General features: G+C 45.8%; 1 protein-coding gene across 4 annotated transcripts in view; it reads right to left on the bottom strand.

Annotated features, from left to right (window-relative positions):
* CARS1 (cysteinyl-tRNA synthetase 1) overlaps positions 1 to 21205 on the bottom strand; it is a 146272-nt gene that overhangs the window by 14054 nt on the left and 111013 nt on the right. For all 4 annotated transcript variants that reach the window (XM_033928484.1, XM_033928483.1, XM_033928481.1 and 1 more), the window contains 4 exons: positions 19211 to 19279; positions 7919 to 8000; positions 4373 to 4453; positions 2415 to 2482 (listed from right to left, as the gene is read on the bottom strand). In XM_033928484.1, the coding sequence (XP_033784375.1) occupies positions 2415 to 2482; positions 4373 to 4453; positions 7919 to 8000; positions 19211 to 19279 (300 nt within the window). The remainder of the gene's footprint in view (positions 1 to 2414; positions 2483 to 4372; positions 4454 to 7918; positions 8001 to 19210; positions 19280 to 21205) is intronic.

Below are 21205 nucleotides of genomic sequence, written 5' to 3'. Positions count from 1 at the left end.
GTACATTAGATAGACTGTGAGCCTGCTAGGACAGATAGGGAAAATACTTGAGTACCTGATCTATAACCCATTCTGAGCTCCTTTGGGAAGACAGGCAAAAATAAATAAATTTAAGAGGGCAGGTATAGACCTAATTAGACATTTTTGCTGCTTGCGAAGCCAGCACAGGCAGTAAATGTGAAACGCTGCGTCCATTGGTGACTGTTCAAAGGTGGAGAGGGGAAGTGCGAGTTGGCTACCAATGAAGTGTTTTGGGGGCTTTACTGGCCACCAAACTTGGTAGGCTTATGCCCACCCAGACCCATGCATAGATGTATCACCGATGTAAATGTCTACACTTGGACTTTTCAAATACCCACAGAGATTAGTATTTTTTACTCTATACTTGCAAACTCTACCCTTGTACAAGCCTTTAAATGCCTAATAGCAAGTAATCATGGCTCCTACACTTAGTTACATACATGTAACTTTATCTCTATTTAAAACTAGCCAGAAATTTTCCCCATCCTTCCTTACCAGGGCTGTGCCCCAGGTCTACTGCAATGCGATGCAATGGCTGAAGAAACTGACCCCTTGCTATAGACTCACAGCAAGAGACAGGCTGAAGCTGCAGGGATACAACAGAGGCAGCATATCTCTCACTGTTGGAATCCTCCTTGTCAATGGCCACCTAGGGGTTCAAAGGAGGATGCCAGTATTAAACTGTCTCGGGCCCATCCTTCTCTACTGCCTAAGGCCTGAATGCCACACTTTGTACATGTGATGTAAAGCATTGGTAATCTGGGAGGGATGGGATATGGGTTGCTATGATGCTGATGGGAGGGAATGAGGGACATTAGCAGTGAGTAAAGGGATTGGAAAGGGTGCATATTTTATAGAGTGCATTCATGAATGACAATCTTACCCTTGCTCTGTTCTCTAACCATAGGCGCATCTAGACATGTATATAGATACATGCACTTATACATATAGATACAGATATATGTATGTATGCTCGTGCATTGTAATAGACCAGGGCTGCCCAAGTCCGGTCCTTGAGATCTACTGGCAGGCCAGGTTTTCAGGATATCCACAATGAATATGCATGAGAGAGATTTGCCTGCACTGCCTTCTTAGTATGCAAATCTCTCTCATGCATGTTCATTGTGGATATCCTGAAAACCTAGCCTGCCAGTAGATCGAGGACTGGACTTGGGCAGTCCTGTAATAGACAGATAGATCCACACATGCATCTGTGCACCCACTTTGTATATGTGTATGAGAAGGGAGGAGGTGACAGGCAGAGTCCCTAAGTGCCAGAGTTCTATAGAAGCTTTGGATAAGACAGGAGAAGAGAATCAGAGTTTTGTAGCATTAATTGTGGTCTCTTGTTTTGGATCCTGATAGAGACTGGGTCTTGAAGCTATTTTTGAGCAAAAGAGATGTTTTATTTTTTTATTGTAAGATTTGGACTTTTCCTGATATTATCAATAACAACTTAAAAAGGAGACAATTTTGTTGCTGAAACTCAGAGCGACACAACCGAGAACTCAATTTTGGTTTAACTTTCCATTCACATGTGTGGTAAAGGTAGCAAAAGAGTCAGGTATTCTTTCTGTGAACTCCAGCAGTTGACTACTACACAGGGCACAAAAATAATCTCCCTATAATTTCTATAAGAATGCTTTTTCAGGGACAGTGATCAATGTGGTTGTTTTTTGAGCTGTCTAGAAAACCTTCACTGAGAAAATTATGAATCACTGCAGCAGATATCTGAGAAAAAAAGTCAAGTGATTAGGAAACTTAATTACTGCACATGGTTAAAAAGAAATATGATATAATCACAAACACTCTTCAGAATGCAGATTCATAATGAAACCACCTCTGTGCTCTCCTCTTTTTCTCCCAGGTCATTACAAACATATTGAAGGATTCCATGATGAACTATCAGCTGGAGAAAGATGCAGGCTGCAGTTTATTCTGCTTATAAGGACTGAGAGATGACCTAGATCATTAAGTGGGTGCTCAGATCTGAGTTTTAGTATTTTTCATGCCCTCCTGAACAGTCCTCCTTGTTGTAAAATTAGTGCTTAGAACCAGCAGCAGCAAGAAAAGCTCCCCAGATCCTAGATTATAAAGAATACGCCTCCACACTTCTTGATCTCAACACCCTTTTGTGCTATAAAACCATACTTGTAGGCAAGAAACAGTAATAAGAGGAAAATAAATTTAAGTACATTTCAACAGCTGCATAGAAGGAAAAATGTTTGCCTAATAGGGATTAAACACTAGACCATGGCATGAGCAGTCACTCCCCCTGCTGCACAGCAAGACTCAATGCCTCCATTAAGTTGTTCTTAAAGCAGTGTCCCTGCAGCAGTGGGATTTGCATCTAACATTTAAACTATATGTAATGCAAAGAAAAGTTTTATTACCTTTTTTTTTTCTTCTCTCTCTTTTAGTAATGTCTCTCTGTCCACTAATTTCACCACTGTAGGAAGACCTGAAAGAAAAAAAATCATTCCTGTAGGCTTGTCTGAAGATCTATATACTAGCCAAATCACAGTCTTTCAGAAACATCACAATTTGTTGAAATGAAGATACTAGAACACCATTTCAGCCTATAGCTATGGAATATTTTTAGACCCCCACAAAATCCCTGTATTAACCATCCCAGCTTTTACTTACAGACCCAAGACTGGTTTTATCTGCAAAGGGGTGCGAAAGGGTTTCTCACCTCTTCAGGGAAGACCAATTAAGATCATAACAATTTATTTTCAGTAATAGGAATCTTAAAATATGCATTGCATACTAGTTTTATAGTTGCAACCCCAAAGCCAGTGGATCTCCTGCAAGGAGTGGCATTTTCCAGTCCTAAAAGGGAATAGTATTGGTACAGGCTGAGTAACAAGATATGGGGGAAGGGATCTTATCTGAGTGTTAAGTAGAGAATGATACGGTGACGGTTACCCGCGGCTAGCCGCGTTTAGCCACGGGTAACCCGCCGGAACGGGGAATGAAAAATAACAGTCGCTGCAGGGACGGGGACAAGGCCATTCACCACCCGTGGAGCGGTGAATGGTCTTGTCTCCGCAGTGAGGCATTAAAGATTGCGCGGTCCCCGCAGCCACTGCCCGCCCATAGCGTTTAGCCAGCTCCCTCCCTCACCTTAAATTCTGAGTTTGCCGGCTTCCATTTTCCTGAGTGGCACGCGTTCAAAAAGCCGTGTTTAATCAAACAATATAATAAACTTGAAACTTGGTAGAAAGGAACAGATGATAAAGGAGGGAGGGAAAGGTGGTGGTGGAAAGGAATAGAACAGACATTGAAAGAGGGTAGAGAGGAACAGACCCTGAAGGGAAATGTGGAAGACAGAGTGGGGAGAAGATGCTGGAAGGGAAGAAGACAGATGCCAGACTATGGGGGAGCGGAGGGAAGAAGATGGGTGCTAGACCAATTGGGGGAGGGTGAAGGGAGAGGCACAGTAACAGCAAATGGAACACGCAGAGAGAAGACACACAGTGGATGGAAGGAATTGAATGAGAAGATGTGGAAAGCAGAAACCAGACAACAAAGGTAGAAAAAAAAATTCTATTTATTTATTTATTTTTTGCTTTAGGATAAAGTAGTATATTAGTTGTGTTGATAAAAATGTATAAACAAAGCCCTGCCAGCTGAACATCTCTTTCTCTAGTTCAGCAGCAGGAACTTTGATTTATAAGAAAGGAATAAGCTAAATATTACAGTACTAAGGCTTATATGGATGCTGCGGGGACGATGACGGGGCGGTGAATGGGATGGCAGTGGCGGTGACGGGGTGGTGAAGGGAACAGCGGTGACGGGGCGATGCAGAGGATGGTGGGCCGGGGACGGGGCGGTGACGGGGACAGATTTTTTCCCCGTGTCATTCTCTAGTGTTAAGTCCATATGGGAATTTGGATGCATATCTATCCAAGTGGACAAAATTGCTGCTAGGCAGACTGGATGGTTGGTTTTTCTTCAGGGGCATGCTTTCTAATCCTTTGCTAACCCTGCCTTGGAAGCAGCCCCAGTGTGGGTCAGAGGTCAGCCTTTAAATTAATAGGAAGCGTGTCAGTTGCTCTGAAACTCAATTCAGGTCTGTCTTCAGGATGAGTACAAAGGTAAGGTTTGCAGAGGATCAACGCATGACCATGGAGAGAGAAAGTATTCCTGACATAATCCCCCCCCAAAAGGACAATATTTATTCCTTTATTAATTAAAATATTTGTATACTGCACCATCTACAATCTAGGTGGTGTCTCTTAAGAAAAAGAAGCTGTTCAGCTCTGAACATCTTATTTTATACTACTTTAGAACTTTTTAAAAGTCTCACAAAGGCTGAAACTAAGTTAAAGCACAGATCACCCAATACCATCATGATCTTCTAATCGAACTCCAAGCTCAGGGAGGATATCATCTCGAAGGGCATCACTCAACTGTAAAACTTCATTCACTGCAACATATAACAGGAAAAAGGTCATCTCTTGGCATTCTAAGCAATGAGAGAACATGACAGTGTATTACATTGACCTGACAGAGATTTGTTTGATCTTCATCTTGAAATTAAATAGCAACCATATTTACTGGATTTGCATGTCAGATTCAATTACTCACCCTTACCAAGCCTAGTTCAAAGGCTAGTTATATTTAATAAGTCCAGTAGGTAGTTTCCTGTTCCAGAGGGCTCAGAGCCTAAGGCCCTCATTTACTAATGTGTTATGAATGTACACATACATTAAGATAGAAGTGGTTTTGTTGTAATATGTTTCTGTTGGTATTATGGGTCCCTTAAGCAGTTGTTCTTTGAGATTGGAAACCCTCTTTTCACTGCAGTTCTCCATTCCAGCACATTTTCTATATTGTACATTTAAACTAGTGCATATTACATAATGTACAAGCAAGGGTGCCACACTTTTTTGGCTTGAAAGCTACTTTTAAAATGACCAAGTCAAAATGATCTACCAACAATAAAATTTTAAAAAACACAAAGCACACTGTACGCAGAGAAAATATTAATTATCATTTGTATTCGGGGGGGGGGGGGGGTTTCAAAGAGGTCAAGGAAGATGACTTTAAAATATGCAATGTCACCTCAGTAACAACTATACAAAAATAGACAAATATACCCCTTAAATTTTACTAAACCGCGATAGCAGTTTTTAGTGCAGGGAGCTGCGCTCTCAACGTTCATAGGCTCCCTGCGCTAAAATCCACTAATGCGGTTTAGTAAAAGGGGGCCATAGTGCAAAATATAGATAGTAGATATAAATTATCAAAATGGACACATTTTGATCACTAAATTTAAAATAAAATCATTTTTCCTACCTTTGTTGTTTGGTGATTTCATGAGTCTCTGGTTGCACTTTCTTCTTCTGACTGTGCATGCAATATTTCTTCCCTCCTTTCTGCCTCCTGCATGCTTCGTCTCTTCCAGATCTCATTCCATTCCCCAACCAACATCTCTGTCCTTCCATGAGTCCAACTTTTTCTTCCTCTCTCCGTTCCTGCCCCCTGCCACCCTACACACTCCATTCCCCCCCCTTTTCCTTCCTCTCTTCCTGCCCCCTCCCTTTTCTTTCTTTCTGTCTCCCTGCCCCTTTCTTTCTTTTTCTGTCTCCCTTCCCCCTTTCTTTCTTTCTGTCTCCATGCACCCATTTCATTCTTTCTGTCTCCCTACCTCCCTTTCATTCTGTCTCCCTGTCTGTCTCCCTATTCTGCCTCCCTGTCTCCCTATTCTGCCTCCCTGTCTTTCTGTTTCCCCTTTCTTTCTCCCCAAGCCACCAACGGGGCTGTTGTCTGGAAACAGACCCCCAAGCCACTGAAGACATCTGGGAACAGGCCCCCAAATCATCGCTGTGGCCGAGTTCTCCCTGTTTCCCGATGCTGCAAAAGGCCAGCAGCCTCCCCCCCGACATCAATTTTGACATTGGAGAGGAGTGATTGGCTGGCCCGGAACTTCCTGTCCAATGTCAGAATTGGCGTCAGGGGAGGGGGGGGGAAGCTGGCTTGCCCGGCACTTCTGAAGTCACTGCTGGCCTGTTGTGACATCAGAGAACAGGGAGAATACAAAGGCAACGCGAGTCGCAATCAACTCACATTGCCTTTGCGATTGATCTTTTGGGCACCCTGTTAGGATAATGCCTGTTATGTTGTTTATAGATTATATGGACCACTCGAGACTATACCTTGCACCTCATTAATATTTATTAATTAACTAGGAAGGTATCTCTATGTTGATCTGGTGATTCTGAGAGGAGGGGGGAGGGTAAGGAGAAACTATAAATGTCATTATCCTTGTGGATGCTAGTTTCTTACAACATATTGAAAGACTGGGGCAGTTATTGTACTTTTGGTCTATTTTGTTGTTTACCTGATATCTGCAATAAAAAGAGATTATGTACTTACCCTGGTAAGCTCTTTTCCAGTAGATAGGTGAGACATTCTAGACCAGGGGTGCCCACACTTTTTTGACTCGCGAGCTACTTTTAAAATGACCAGTAGCATAGGCCTTGGAGGGATTAGACTTCTTTAACGAAGATTCCACTACCAGGGACTGATGGGAAAGCTGCGCATTCTCAAATCCCTTACCTCACGGGGCGGATGAGGAAGCCCCGTGAGGCAAGGGACCGGCCTCTACGAGGCGGGGAAGACCTCAGCCGCTTCGAAGGAACAAGCTGTGAGGAAGAGGAAGCCATAATCCAGGGTCCCGCCCGGCACATCCGGAGAGTCGCGTGCCTCGAATCAGGAGAAGAGGAATCACTCGAGGGCACGTGGTGAGACTTGTGAGACAGGCCCCGAGAAACCTCGTAGGGAGGCCCAGGCTGGTCAGACTGGGGCTGGGGTCAACTGACCCAGAACCGAGGAAATCTGCGAAGTAAGGATAGCCTTAAGCATGTCCTTGAACATAGGCACCGAGACCAGCGAATGCTGGGGTTGAGGTGCAGCAGTGTGCTCCTTCGGGGGTGTCCTCGAGGAAGAGTATTCCCTACGTGAGGAGGTACGCTTAGGATGATGTCTCGAAGAGGCCGAAGAAGCGGCACTCGCATGAGACTCCGAGGGAGGCTTCTTTGCCGGCACACTTGTGGAAGGAAGAGGAAACTTATCCGAGGCCGGGGTGGCAGGAGGAGCCGAGGTCGAGAGCGACTTTACCGAGGATGAGGCCTTTGAAGCTGAGGCCCCAACTGACGAGGCCAAGGCTGTCCCCGCTGTCTCCATGGGGCCAAAAAGCTGAAGGATTTTGGGCTACTCGCCGACAAAGAGCCCGCGGCTGGAGAGTAACACAATGTGGGCAAGACTCGGCGCGGTGATCAGCCCCAAGGCACTCCACACACCAACGATGGGGGTCGGTGATGGAGATCACCTGGGTGCACTTAGTGCAGTTCTTAAACCCGGTCAGAGGCCGGGACATAGAAAAAGTAAAGCCGCGGCCCCGTGAGGCAAGGCGGCCTGACAAAAACCAGTAGCCCGGTCGAAAAAATACGAAGAGTTGAAAAAAGTTTTTTTTAAAGGCAGGAGGGATACCCACTCACCAGATGCTCCCCTACCCCCCCCCCCCAGTACCTTTGTCTGAAGAGAGCAGGAGGGAGGCTCAGACCGTCCAGCTCTGAGGCCCACAGATCCAAAATGGTGGGCCTTCCCCTCCTCGATGCATCATGTGATATTCGGGAAGGGGCCGAAGGCCCTGATTGGCTCAGACGTCTAAGGCCATTTCAAAGAGGGGGGGGTCTTAGGTGTATGAGCCAATCACAGCCTTAGAATCCTCCCTCTGTATCCCGGAACTATAGGAATCGGATAGACCCCCCCCCCCAAAACAAAACAAAACAAAAAACCAAAAACTAAACATTCCATATAAAAAGCCATTCATTGCTAGGCAATGATATTTCATATATTCTAAAAAAAAAAAAAAATCAGTTCTCACCCTTCTTTTCTCTAGCAATCTGTCGGATGCCTTCCCTGAACTCAGACAAAACCTGGAGGTAGGGCATTACTGTGGACTCCAACTGTTGAATAAAGTATTTATGATTATATGATAATAAAGTTATAGAGCTAGGCTATGTTAATATGCATGTGTATTAGACTCTGTATTAAATAACATTAGTTTGATGTTCAAAGTTATACACAGGAGCAGAAGAAAACAAAGAAATGAAGAAGAGGCATGACGGTAATGGGATGCTCAGGGAGAATGGAGATGTCTAAACCAACAACTACCACTCACACAATTACTGATACTGCCCATCTCTACCTGATACGACTTACATCTCACTACACCTCACACAACATGGCAATTTTTAACAAACATCAACTACTACTAAGGATACTGTACCTAATATACTCTAGATCAGTGGTCTGAAACATGTGGCCCGCCAGGTACTATTTTGAGGCCCTCGGTATGTTTATCATAATCACAAAAAGTAAAATAAAACAGTTTCTCTTTAGCTATAAATTACAATATTATTATTAAGACTTAGCCTAAAGGAAAGGTTTATAAATTATAAAGAATTTATGCAAAATTGTCATTTCTTTAATAAGACATTAACTATTTTTTTCAGAGGCCCTCCAAGTACCTACAAATCCAAAATGTGGCCCTGCAGAGGGTTTAAGTTTGAGACCACTGCTCTAGATGCTGTGGAAATGAAGACAAATCCCCTCATCCTATTCACACCTATCCCTCTTGGCACAGACCAACCAAACTAACCAAATCAACAAACTCCCACCAACTCCAAAAAAACTACCCAGAACAAGGCCCACATCAAATCCCAACGATAAACACCACCCGTAAACCCTACAAACCATACAGGAACAAGACCAATAACAGAAATCTAAAAAAGCTAACATATTCTGAAACTCCAACCCCAACCAGTTATGAAAACATTAAGGGATACTATCTTAATACCCGCTCCGTGAGAAACAAAACACACGTAATAAATGACTGGATATTGCAAACAAAGCCGGATTTCCTGTTTCTGACAGAAACATGGATGGTCTCTGATGCAGACATTATCATGAAAGAAATCCTACCACAGGGATACAAAATACTCTCACTATCAAGAAGCTGGAAAAAAGGAGGTGGTCTAGCAATCATACTAAAAGAACCCTTTGATTACATCAAGACAGATTTCAAAACTTCAGAAAACCTAGAAATACTAATTTGCAAAATCACTAAGGGGTTCATAATAAAAAAAAAACACGTCTATAAAGTGTCCTAAATGGCTACTTGGACGATCAAAAAGCCTGATCGTCCAAGTATCCATAACCAAAGCTGGTTTTTAGATGTATCTAAAAACAGCTTAAGCCTTTCCCCTGCCTCTAGACGCACAGAGAGAAAAGAGGTGTGTTTAGAGGAAGGGAAAGGGCGGGCAGTGGGCGGGAGGTGGGCCGACCTACACCTAGGCTTACAACAGGTATAACCAAAACATTTACAGTTGGGACCCAAAGTGGTGAACTGGGTCAGAAACTGGCTGTCGGACAGACGCCAGAGGGTGGTGGTTAATGGAAGTCGCTCGAAGGAAGGAAAGGAAAGGTGAGAAGTGGAGTCCCTCAGGGATCGGTGCTGGGGCCAATCCTGTTCAATATGTTTGTGAGTGACATTGCTGAAGGGTTAGAAGGAAAAGTGTGCCTTTTTGCAGATGATACCAAGATTTGTAACAGAGTAGACACTGAAGAGGGAGTGGAAAATATGAAAAAGGATCTGCAAAAGTTAGAGGAATGGTCTAATGCCTGGCAACTAAAATTCAATGCAAAGAAATGCAGAGTAATGCATTTGGGGATTAATAATAGGAAGGAACCGTATATGCTGGGAGGAGAGAAGCTGATATGCATGGACGGGGAGAGGGACCTTGGGGTTATAGTGTCCGAAGATCTAAAGGCGAAGAAACAGTGTGACAAGGCAGTGGCTGCTGCCAGAAGGATGCTGGGCTGTATAAAGAGAGGCGTAGTCAGTAGAAGGAAGAAGGTGTTGATGCCCCTGTACAGGTTATTGGTAAGGCCCCACTTGAGAGTATTGTGTTCAGTTTTGGAGACCGTATCTGGCGAAGGACGTAAGAAGACTTGAGGCGGTCCAGAGGAGGGCGACGAAATGATAGGAGGCTTGCGCCAGAAGACGTATGAGGAGAGACTGAAAACCCTGAATATGTATACCCTAGAGGAAAGGAGAGACAGGGGAGATATGATTCAGACGTTCAAATACTTGAAGGGTATTAACGTAGAACAAACTCTTTTCCAGAGAAAGGAAAATGGTAAAACCAGAGGACATAATTTGAGGTTGAGGGGTGGTAGATTCAGGGGCAATGTTAGGAAATTCTACTTTATGGAGAGGGTAGTGGATGCCTGGAATGTGCTCCCGAGAGAGGTGGTGGAGAGTAAAACTGTGACTGAGTTCAAAGAAGCATGGGATGAACACAGAGGATTTAGAATCAAAAAATAATATTAAATATTGAACTAAGGCCAGTACTGGGCAGACTATATATATGGCCGTTTGGTGGAGGATGGGCTGGGGAGGGCTTCAATGGCTAGGAGGGTGTAGATGGGCTGGAGTAAGTCTTAAGAGAGATTTCGGCAGTTGGAACCCAAGCACAGTACAGGGTAAAGCTTTGGATTCTTGCCCAGAAATAGCTAAGAAGAAAAAATTAAAAAATTTAAATTGAATCAGGTTGGGCAGACTGGATGGACCATTCGGGTCTTTATCTGCCGTCATCTACTATGTTACTATGTTACAGAGAAATCTGGGAAGAGTACGCAGCTAGGCTACAGCTTTCCCTTCAGTAACATTTTAAATCACTAGCCCTGTACAAATGTCATTGATCTCACATACTAAGTTAAGTGCTGTTTCTTCATGAAGATCTTTTCATATTGTTCCATCAAAACAAACTAACACCACAAGATGCTCTTAACCCGTTCAATTCTAACTCTTCTGGAAATGTCCAGATAACCTCTTATGCAATCCGCCTTGAACCGCAAGTAATGATGGAATAAAAGTCACTAATGTAATGTATTGGAACTTGTTTGTATTGCACAAGACTTAATTGGATTAAAAAAATGGGGAACACATCACCCCATACTTCCAAATACTCCACTGGTTGCCAGTGGAATCCAGAATACTCTTCAAACTTGCCTGCATCAGCTACAAAGAGGTCTTTGGGATGCTCCCAACTTACCTCGCCTCCCAATTCTTCCTCAACTACGCTAATAAGAACTTTTGTAGAATAAATCTCTTTAATTACCCATCTCTAAAATCATGTCAATACAAGAGGTTCCTTGACAGAATGCTATCGTTCCAGGCAGCCAAACTGAACACATGGCTCGTAAAATCCATTCTCGAGGCCGCGTCATACGCTGACTTCAGAAAATCTCTGAAGACCCATCTCTTTAACATTATCTGAGTTCCCTTGCTCTGACAATTCGGTTTCCCTGTAAGTACTTTCTCTTCCCATTACCCCCCCTTCTCCCCCACATTGCATGTATATTGTTATAAACCTCTCTTTCTCATGGCATGCTTCTTCTTGTAATTTGCCCCTAACTCAAGTTTCATGTTGTAAACCGCTCTGTACTTCTGTACCCTGTGGTTATCATTTGTTGCCTGCTGCAAACATCTCGCACTCGCATTGCATGTATCTTCTTGCAAACCGCCCTCAACTAATGTATCTTGTTTTATATCGCTTTGAACTTATGTATCTTGTTGTAAACTTTTGTTTCTGTTGTAATCATCGCATACTCTCATTGCATGAATCTTGCTGTAAACTGCTTCGAACTTATGGTATAGCGGTATATAAGAAATAAAATTATTATTATTAATAGCTTGTAAGTGAGGAGGGTTTTTTTGCCGATGAGGTTCCTGTACCCCGATATAACCTATAACTAGTGTTTCATTGAATATAGGTGGGGGATTGGAGGCTTTTTCCTCCTGCTTATTTATTGTTTAAAGCATCATGAAGCCAAATTCAATGCTGAAGATCCAATTTTTTAAATGATGCACAAATTTATTGATATTTAATCATATTTGATGCTTGCTTTATGTGAGTAGAAGAGTGTGTTTATTTAATTACTTTTAAAATAAAGTCATATTTAATTTCTCTTGGGAGTAAATTTTGTGTAAAAAATAAAATAAAGTCATTATCTAGTGTGATTACATTTGCGCACAATACGAAGTTATTCAGAGTAGTGAAGACACAGGGGAATTGCGAAGATCTGCAACGTGACATAATCAGGCTAGAGGAATGGGTATCAAAATGGCAGATGAGGTTCAACGTGGATAAGTGTAGTGATGCATGTCGGTAACAAAAATCTCATGCACGAATACAGGATGTCTGGGGCGGTACTTGGAGAGACCTCCCAGGAAAGAGACTTGGGAGTTCTGATCGACAAGTCGATGAAGCCGTCCACGCAATGTGCAGCTGCGGTGAAAAGGGCGAACAGAATGCTAGGAATGATAAAGAAGGGGATCACGAACAGATCAGAGAAGGTTATCATGCCGCTGTACCGGGCCATGGTGTGCCCTCACCTGGAGTACTGCATCCAGCACTGGTCGCCATACATGAAGAAGGACACGGTACTACTCGAAAGGGTCCAGAGAAGAGCGACTAAGATGGTTAAGGGGCTGGAGGAGTTGCCATACAGCGAAAGATTAGAGAAACTGGGCCTCTTTTCCCTCGAAAAGAGGATACTGAGAAGTTACATGATTGAAACATTCAAGGTACTGAATGGAATAGACTTAGTAGATAAGGACAGGTTGTTCAGCTACCTCTCCTCCCTTGTAACCAACCCCCCCCCCCCAAAAAAAAACAAAAACCCCAAAACTGTTGTAACTTCACTGGAAATGTCCAGTTAGCTCTTTTGTAATCCGCCTTGAACTGCAAAGTAGAGGCGGAATAGAAGTCCCTAATGTAATGTAATGTAATGTTCACCCTCTCCAAGATAGGGAGAACAAGAGGACACTCTCTAAAATTGAAAGGGGATAGATTCCGTATGAACATAAGGAAGTTCTTTTTCACCCAGAGTGTGGTAGAAAACTGGAACGCTCTTCTGGAGTCTGTCATAGGGGAACACATCCTTCAGGGATTCAAGGCAAAGTTAGACAAGTTCTTGCTGAACCGGAATGTATGCAAGTAGGGCTAGTCTCAGTTAGGGTGCTGGTCCTTGACCAGAGGGCCGCCACGTGAGCAGACTACTGGGCACGATGAATCACTGGTCTGACCCAGCAGCGGCAATTCTTATGTTCTTATGTGTGTCCCACCTATTGTACAGCTAATGCTGTAAAAGTGATGTTGATATAAACATTTGTTTCATTTAGTTAGTTTTAAACAGAGGAGCTTCCGCTGTTTCATAGATAGGAGACATATGTTACTCTGGAAAGCACAGTTACTTACCGTAACAGGTGTTATCCAGGGACAGCAGGCAGATATTCTTAACGTATGGGTGACGTCACCGACGGAGCCCCGGTACGGACATTTTTCACTAGAAAGTTCTAGTTGGCCGCACCGCGCATGCGCGAGTGCCTTCCCGCCCGATGGAGGAGTGCGTGGTCCCCAGTTAAGATAAGCCAGCTAAGAAGCCAACCCGGGGAGGAGGGTGGGTCGTAAGAATATCTGCCTGCTGTCCCTGAATAACACCTGTTACGGTAAGTAACTGTGCTTTATCCCAGGACAAGCAGGCAGCATATTCTTAACGTATGGGTGACCTCCAAGCTAACAGAGAGGGAGGAGGGATGGTTGGCCATTAGGAAAATAAATTTTGTAACACAGATTGGCCGAAGTGTCCATCCCGTCTGGAGAAGGCATCCAGACAGTAGTGAGTAGTGAACGTGTGAACTGAGGACCAAGTGGCAGCCTTGCAGATTTCCTCGATGGGCGTGGAACGGAGGAAAGCCACAGAAGCAGCCATAGCTCTGACCCTGTGGGCCGTGACAGCACCTTCCAGTGAGAGACCGGCCCGAGCATAACAGAACGTAATACAGGCGGCAAGCCAGTTGGAAAGTGTCCGTTTAGAGACAGGACGACCTAGACGGTTAAGATCGAAGGTCAGAAAGAGCTGAGGGGACGAGCGGTGAGCCCTGGTACGGTCAAGGTAGTATGCAAGGGCACGCTTACAATCCAGCGTGTGCAACGCCTGTTCCCCAGGATGAGAATGGGGTTTAGGGAAAGGCAGGCAACACAATGGACTGGTTGAGGTGAAAAGCCGAGACCACCTTGGGAAGGAATTTAGGATGGGTACGCAGAACCACCTTGTCATGGTGAAAAACAGTGAACGGTGGATCGGCGACCAGTGCATGCATCTCACTAACCCTCCTGGCAGAGGTGATGGCAATGAGGAAAAGCACCTTCCATGTTAGAAGTTTGAGCGAAGTTGTGGCAAGAGGCTCAAAAGGAGGTTTCTTAAGGGCAGATAAAACCACATTTAGGTCCCAGACGACAGGAAGAGGCTTCAGAGGTGGTTTGACATTGAAGAGGCCTCTCATGAACCGGGAAACCAGTGGATGAGCATTGAGAGGTTTTCCGAGGATAGGCTCATGAAATGCAGTGATGGCACTAAGGTGGTCTCTGATAGAGGTAGACTTGAGGCCAGCGTCGGACAGGGAAAGCAAATAGTCCAGTACAGTTTCCACCGCCAAAGAGGTGGGATCGTGATGATGCAGTAGACACCAAGAGGAGAACCTGGTCCACTTCTGATGGTAACATTGAAGGGTGGCCGGTTTCCTAGAGGCATCCAAAATGCGACGGACGGGCTGAGACAGATTCTCTGGAAAGGTTAGCCCGAAAGAAACCAAGCTGTCAGGTGGAGCGAAGACAGATTGGGATGTAGTAGAGACTGATGCTGCTGCGTAAGTAGAGTAGGAAACACAGGAAGAGGAATGGGCTCCCTGGAGCTGAGCTGAAGCAGGAGGGAGAACCAGTGTTGGCGAGGCCACCGAGGAGCGATGAGAATCATGGTGGCCCTGTCCCTGCAGAGTTTGGATAACGTCCGCAACATCAGAGGTAGAGGAGGAAAGGCATAGAGGAACCGATCCGTCCAGTCGAGCAGGAATGCGTCTGGGGTCAGACGATGAGGAGAGAAGAGTCTGGAACAGAACTGGGGCAGCTGATGGTGGTGAGGAGCTGCAAAGAGGTCCACCTGCGGATTGCCCCAGCAAGCAAAGATGGAGTGGAGTGTTGGAGGGTCCAGAGTCCACTCTTGAGGTTGAAGGATGCGGCTGAGATTGTTGGCCAGGGAGTTCTGTCCGCCCTGGATATATACAGCCTTGAGGAAGAGACTGTGAGCCGTGGCCCAGGTCCATATTCGGATGGCCTCCTGACAGAGGAGGGGAGATCCGGTGCCGCCTTGCTTGTTTATGTAGTACATGGCGACTTGATTGTCTGTGCACAGGAGAAGAACCTGAGGGTAGAGAAGGTGCTGGAAGGCCTTGAGAGCATAGAACATGGCTCTGAGTTCCAGGAAATTGATGTGATGTTGACGCTCCTGAGGGGTCCAGAGTCCCTGGGTGCGTAGATCTCCCAGGTGAGCTCCCCACGCATAGGGGGAGGCATCCATGGTTATGATCATGGAGTGAGGGGGTAGATGGAAGAGTAGACCCCTGGAAAGATTGGAGGAGTTCAACCACCATTGAAGAGATTGCTGAAGAGACGATGTCACAGAGATGGGATGAGAAAGAGGATCCGTGGTCTGTGACCATTGGTTGGCTAGAGTCCACTGAGGTGTCCTGAGGTGGAGTCGAGCCAGAGGAAGTACATGGACCGTCGAGGCCATGTGGCCCAAGAGGACCATCATCTGTCGAACTGGGATGGTTTGATGAAGGAGCACCTGACGACAGAGGTGGAGCAGGGTCCGGTGACGGTTGGAGGGGAGAAACGCCCTCATCAGAGTGGTGTCGAGAACTGCTCCGATGAACTGAAGTCGTTGAGTGGGAAGCAGATGCGACTTGGGGTAGTTGATCTCGAAACCCAAGAGATGGAGGAACGAGATGGTGTGATGAGTGGCTTGTAGTACAAGCGGAGACGTAGGTGCTTTCACCAGCCAATCGTCCAAGTAGGGGAACACCTGGAGGTTGTGAGACCTGAGGAAGGCCGCCACCACAATAAGGCACTTGATGAACACCCTGGGCGATGATGCGAGGCCAAAGGGTAGTACCTTGTACTGATAGTGGCGGTGCTGAACCTGAAAGCGGAGGTAGCGCCGTGAATTCAGAGTGATGGGGATGTGAGTGTAGGCCTCTTTGAGGTCCAGGGAACATAGCCAGTCGTGTTGAGAGAGAAGAGGGTAAAGCGTGGCCAGGGAGAGCATTCTGAACTTCTCTTTGACCAAACACTTGTTGAGGTCCCTGAGATCGAGGATGGGACGGAGGTCTCCTGTCTTCTTGGGAACCAGGAAGTAGCGGGAGTAGAATCCCTGACCCCTTTGGTCCGGAGGTACCTCTTCGATGGCATTGAGAAGAAGGAGGGATTGAACCTCCCTTAGGAGGAGGGGGGTTTGGGAGGAGTGAGAAGCAGACTCTACGGGAGGATTGTCTGGTGGAAGAGTCTGGAAGTTGAGAGAGTAGCCGTGACGAATGATGTTGAGGACCCATTGGTCTGATGTGATGACCTTCCAACGGCTTAGGAAAAGTTGGAGGCGACCTCCGATCGGCTGAGGAAGAGGCAATGAGGTTGGGAGACTGGCTATGCCCTGGAGAAAAGAGTCAAAAGGGCTGAGATGGTTTTGACGGAGGCAGAGGCTTGGCAGGTTGGTGAGATTGAGAGCGAGCCTGAGTTTGATGTTGTTGCCGAGGTCGGCGCGGCTGCTGTTGAGGCGGGTTGAGAGGTCTGGACGAGAACCTGCGCTGGTAGGAAGACTGTTGCCTGTAGGTGCGAGCAGGTGGAATCTTCTTTTTAGGTTTGATCAGAGTGTCCCACCTGGTCTCATGTGCGGAGAGTTTTTGGGTTGTGGAGTCCAGGGACTCTCCGAAGAGTTCATCACCCAGACAAGGTGCGTTTGCCAGGCGGTCCTGGTGGTTAATGTCTAGGTCAGAGACTCTCAGCCATGCCAAATGGCGCATAGCCACCGAAGCGTGAGAGGTCAGCTCAAATGAGTCGTAGATGGAGCGAACCATGAATTTCCTGAGTTGGAGGAGGCTGGAAATATGCTGTTGGAAAAGCGGGACCTTTCGTTCAGGAAAATATTTCTGTAAGGAGGAGAGCTGTTGCACCAGATGCTTCATGTAGAAGGAGAAGTGGAAGGTGTAGTTGTTGGCTCTATTGGCTAACATGGCATTTTGGAAAAGGCGCTTACCAAATTTATCCATGGTTTTACCCTCTCTGCCAGGAGGGGTGGAGGCATAAACACTGGAACCCTGAGATTTTTTCAAAGTGGATTCCACCAGGAGGGACTCGTGGGGCAATTGAGACTTGTCAAAACCTGGGATTGGAATAACCCGGTACAAGCTGTCTAACTTACGAGGGGCTCCAGGAACCGTGAGGGGAGCTTCCCAGTTTTTATAGAAAGTTTCCCGTAAGATGTCGTGGACGGGCAACTTCAGAAATTCTTTGGGAGGTTGCTCAAAGTCTAGGGCATCGAGGAAAGCCTGAGACATTTTAGAGTCTGACTCCAAGGGAATGGAAAGAGCTGCTGACATCTCCCTAAGGAATTTGGAGAAAGAGGATTGCTCTGGTTTGGAGACGGTGTCGGTCATGGAGGGTTCTTCATCGGTTGATGAAGCGTCCTCCTCGGTACCGTGAGGGGAGTCTTCCCACAAATCTGGGTCCCTAACGTCGGGGTGCGTACGTTTGGACATCGGTGTGGAGGGCTCGGCATGGCGGGTCTTTGAAAGAGATTTGCCTGAGCGCACCGAGGCGGTACCGGGTGAGGAAGACCGATGTCGTTCCTGGGACCGGACAGGGTCGGCAGCAGCACGGGTATGCACTGTAGGTGTTTCGGCCAAGAGCACCGGCATGGAGGTATTAATCGGTACCGAGGGGGTCGACACCGATGGGACAGTGCGAGGCTCGGACCAGTCCTGTACCGGTCCTGTACCGGAAGGTGCGGTGCCAGCAATGCCGGCAAGAGTTGTTGGAGCTGTTGTTGCAGCTGCTCCTGTAACTGTGTTTGGATTATGGCCGCGATGCGGTCGTCCAGGGGAGGCACCGGTACCGCTTTTTTCTTCTTCGGTACCATAGGTGCCGCTCTACGCTCCGGCGATGAGGAGGCCGATGATGAGGCACTCACCGAGATCGGAGCGGAGCGTTTGCGGGGCGGTGCCGGGAGGGCTGGTGTCGCAACCGTGGCAGGAGGGCGCTCAAGGGAAGTGGGAGGCTTCTTAGCCGGCTTACCTGGGCCCAACGACCCCGAGGAAGGGTCCGGTGGTGTCGATGTCGTCGGTGCCGACTTTTGTGGTGCCGTCGACGTCGCAGCCGGTTCCATGGCAGATCCGGTACCAAACAAAATATTTTGCTGGATCTGCCGATTTTTCAAAGTACGCTTTTTAAGCGTAGCACAGCGGGTGCAGGTGTCAGCCCGATGCTCTGGACCCAAGCACTGGAGGCACCAATTGTGTGGGTCGGTGAGGGAGATAGGGCGTGCACACCGCTGGCACTTCTTAAAATCCGGTTGAGGGGGCATGAAGAGAAACACGGCCTCCGCAAAATTGAATCCGGAGGCCTGTATGGTGGCAACAGGCCCCGCCAGGGCCGGCCTGAAAAAATAAAGAAAACTCGACGAGGTTTTTTTTTTTTAAACAAAAAAGAAGGGAATCTGATCAGAAAAAAAGGAAAAAAGAGAAAAAATACGCGAGCGGGAAGGCAAAAATTAGTTTTTCAACGGCCGTTGAAAACACATGCGTCTTCTTCGCTCCGCGGAAACGAAGAAACTGGGGACCACGCTCTCCTCCGTCGGGCGGGAAGGCACTTGCGCATGCGCGGTGCGGCCAACTAGAACTTTCTAGTTAAAAAGGTCCGTACCGGGGCTCTGTCGGTGACGTCACCCATGCGTTAAGAATATGCTGCCTGCTTGTCCTGGGATAATATAGGTTACAGGTATCAAATGGCATTTTATTATATGTTAATGGTATTTGTGATTTAAAAGTATAAAAATAAATAATTTTTAAAAAGTAAATTCTAATATGAACTGCAAGTTGGGTCATTAAGGCTAAACATGAATACTTTTCAAATCTTGCACAGCATGTGGAGGGTGCAAATACCTTTTATAAGGTATGTATGGACATATGGATGAGCTAATATCACTCTTAACTTACATCTATGGTTGGAACACCTTCTCCTACAGGAAAACCAATTGCCTCTGTACTCTCTGTGGCGCCAAAAATCTAGGAAAGAAAAATTTTCATCTTTATGTTTTTAGATAAGATATCATAAAATCCTGACTACACAAAGACAAGTATCTTTGCTTCATTTTCCCAGCCCCTCTTCTCATAATACATGATTTCATGTGGCTCTTATGGCAGCAGTTCCCAAAATGGGGTTGTAAAATCCTCATCTATATTCCTTTTGCAAATCCATACAGCAAATACACAAATTTCCTGTACAGCAAATACAACACAGTCCATTCAATTCCTATGGGCTGCGTCGCATTTGCCATGACAGTTCTTGCTACTATAGCTTTGTAAAAGGGGCCTTTAGGGTTGAGACCAAATCAGCAAGAAAAAAAATTATCAGCCCACATAGGTCAACACGGTGCCATATTTCAGCCTTCATGGGCCCACTGAGCAGCAGGGTTACAGCAGAAATATCACAGCATGGCATACATGGATGAAAAAGGTAAGGCTGGGGTCACAAGACTGATTTTGATTGGGAAATGGGGTCCAAGGTCAAAACAGTTTGGTAAGTACTGATTTATGGATTCAAATTATTGCAAAACAGCCTAGTTATCAATGTGGGTTACCATTAAGACAGGATACTTTACCACAGATCCCATTTTATGCAATGAGACCCAGTTACTAATAACTAGGGTTATTGCCACGAGAAGCTCCCACATCTTAGAATGCACGCCTTAAAAAGACTTTGCTTAACACAAGACTACTTCTATTTAAAGAGGTAAATGAAAGCTTGGCTCTTCTCTGAAGCCTTTACTGGAAGAAGCAACTAATTTGCTAGTCAGACACACAAAGGCCTGGATTCTACAAAAGGTGCCGGTATCAACAGCTGCCAATCATATGTCAATCACGCAATGGTACCGTTTGTAGAATCACAGCTACATAAAAGGTAGGCGCCAGAAATGTGAGCCAGGGTTTTAAAAACCTACATTTCTGGCACCTACCCTTTGCAAGAATCATGCCTCAGAGCCACCTTATGATGTCTAACACCACTTCTAGTGTTAATCATGCCTACGGTGGTATTAGGTGTCATAAGGTACCTTCGTAAGTGGGATAAGGCACCAACTAGAGAATGACACGGGGAAAAAATCTGTCCCCATCACTGGACCACCATCCCCTTCACCGCCCCGTCTCCGCAGCATCCACCCTTCCCTCTCGCCACCTCACCGCCCTTCAGCAGCCCAAAAATCTTCCTCCCCCACACCTTTGCGGAGCATTAGTAAATAATTGAAACTTAAGGGAGGGAAGGTACGTGGTCACCAATCGCGAGTGGCCCCCTCCCTCCCTCCGTCTGGTCAAATCTATCTCCCTCCCCCTTACCTTCACGGCACTTTTGTTAAAAACTTACTGAAGCCGGCGAAGCCTGCCTGCCTGCAGTCGTGTATGTGTTGGCGGAAGCTTCTCCTCTGACGCAACCGAAGTTGCATCAGAGGAGAAGCTTCCTCCCACACACATGTGACTGCAGGCAGGCAGGCTTCGCCAGCTTCAGTAAGTTTTTTACGAAAGCACCATGAAGGTAAGGGGGAAGGAGAGAGGGAGATAGATTTGGTCGTAGATAGGGAGGGAGGTGACCGCGCGCCTTCTTTCCCTTAACTACGGGGACAAGGTCATTCTTTTTTTAAAAAAAAATTTTATTTATAAATTTTTCATTCTTACAATATTTGAATTGTACATAAATCTTCAATTAATACATGAAAAATTATAATTACAAATGATTCATCTTATCACATAAAATATAACCCTCCCCTTTTTTCCATTTCTTAATTCCATATAATATACATTCCCCTCCCCATTCTAATATAACTATTACTAATGTGCTATGAAATCTGATCATTGGAATAACGAGTCAATGGTTCCCAAATTTTCTTAAAATTATGAATATTTCCCTGTTGTAATGCTATTATTTTTTCCATTTTGTAT

Source organism: Geotrypetes seraphini, chromosome 19 (genome assembly GCF_902459505.1).
Source record: "Geotrypetes seraphini chromosome 19, aGeoSer1.1, whole genome shotgun sequence".
Taxonomy (NCBI): domain Eukaryota; kingdom Metazoa; phylum Chordata; class Amphibia; order Gymnophiona; family Dermophiidae; genus Geotrypetes; species Geotrypetes seraphini.
Note: the sequence above shows the minus strand (reverse complement) of the source record. Positions and strands in the feature narration are given on the sequence as shown.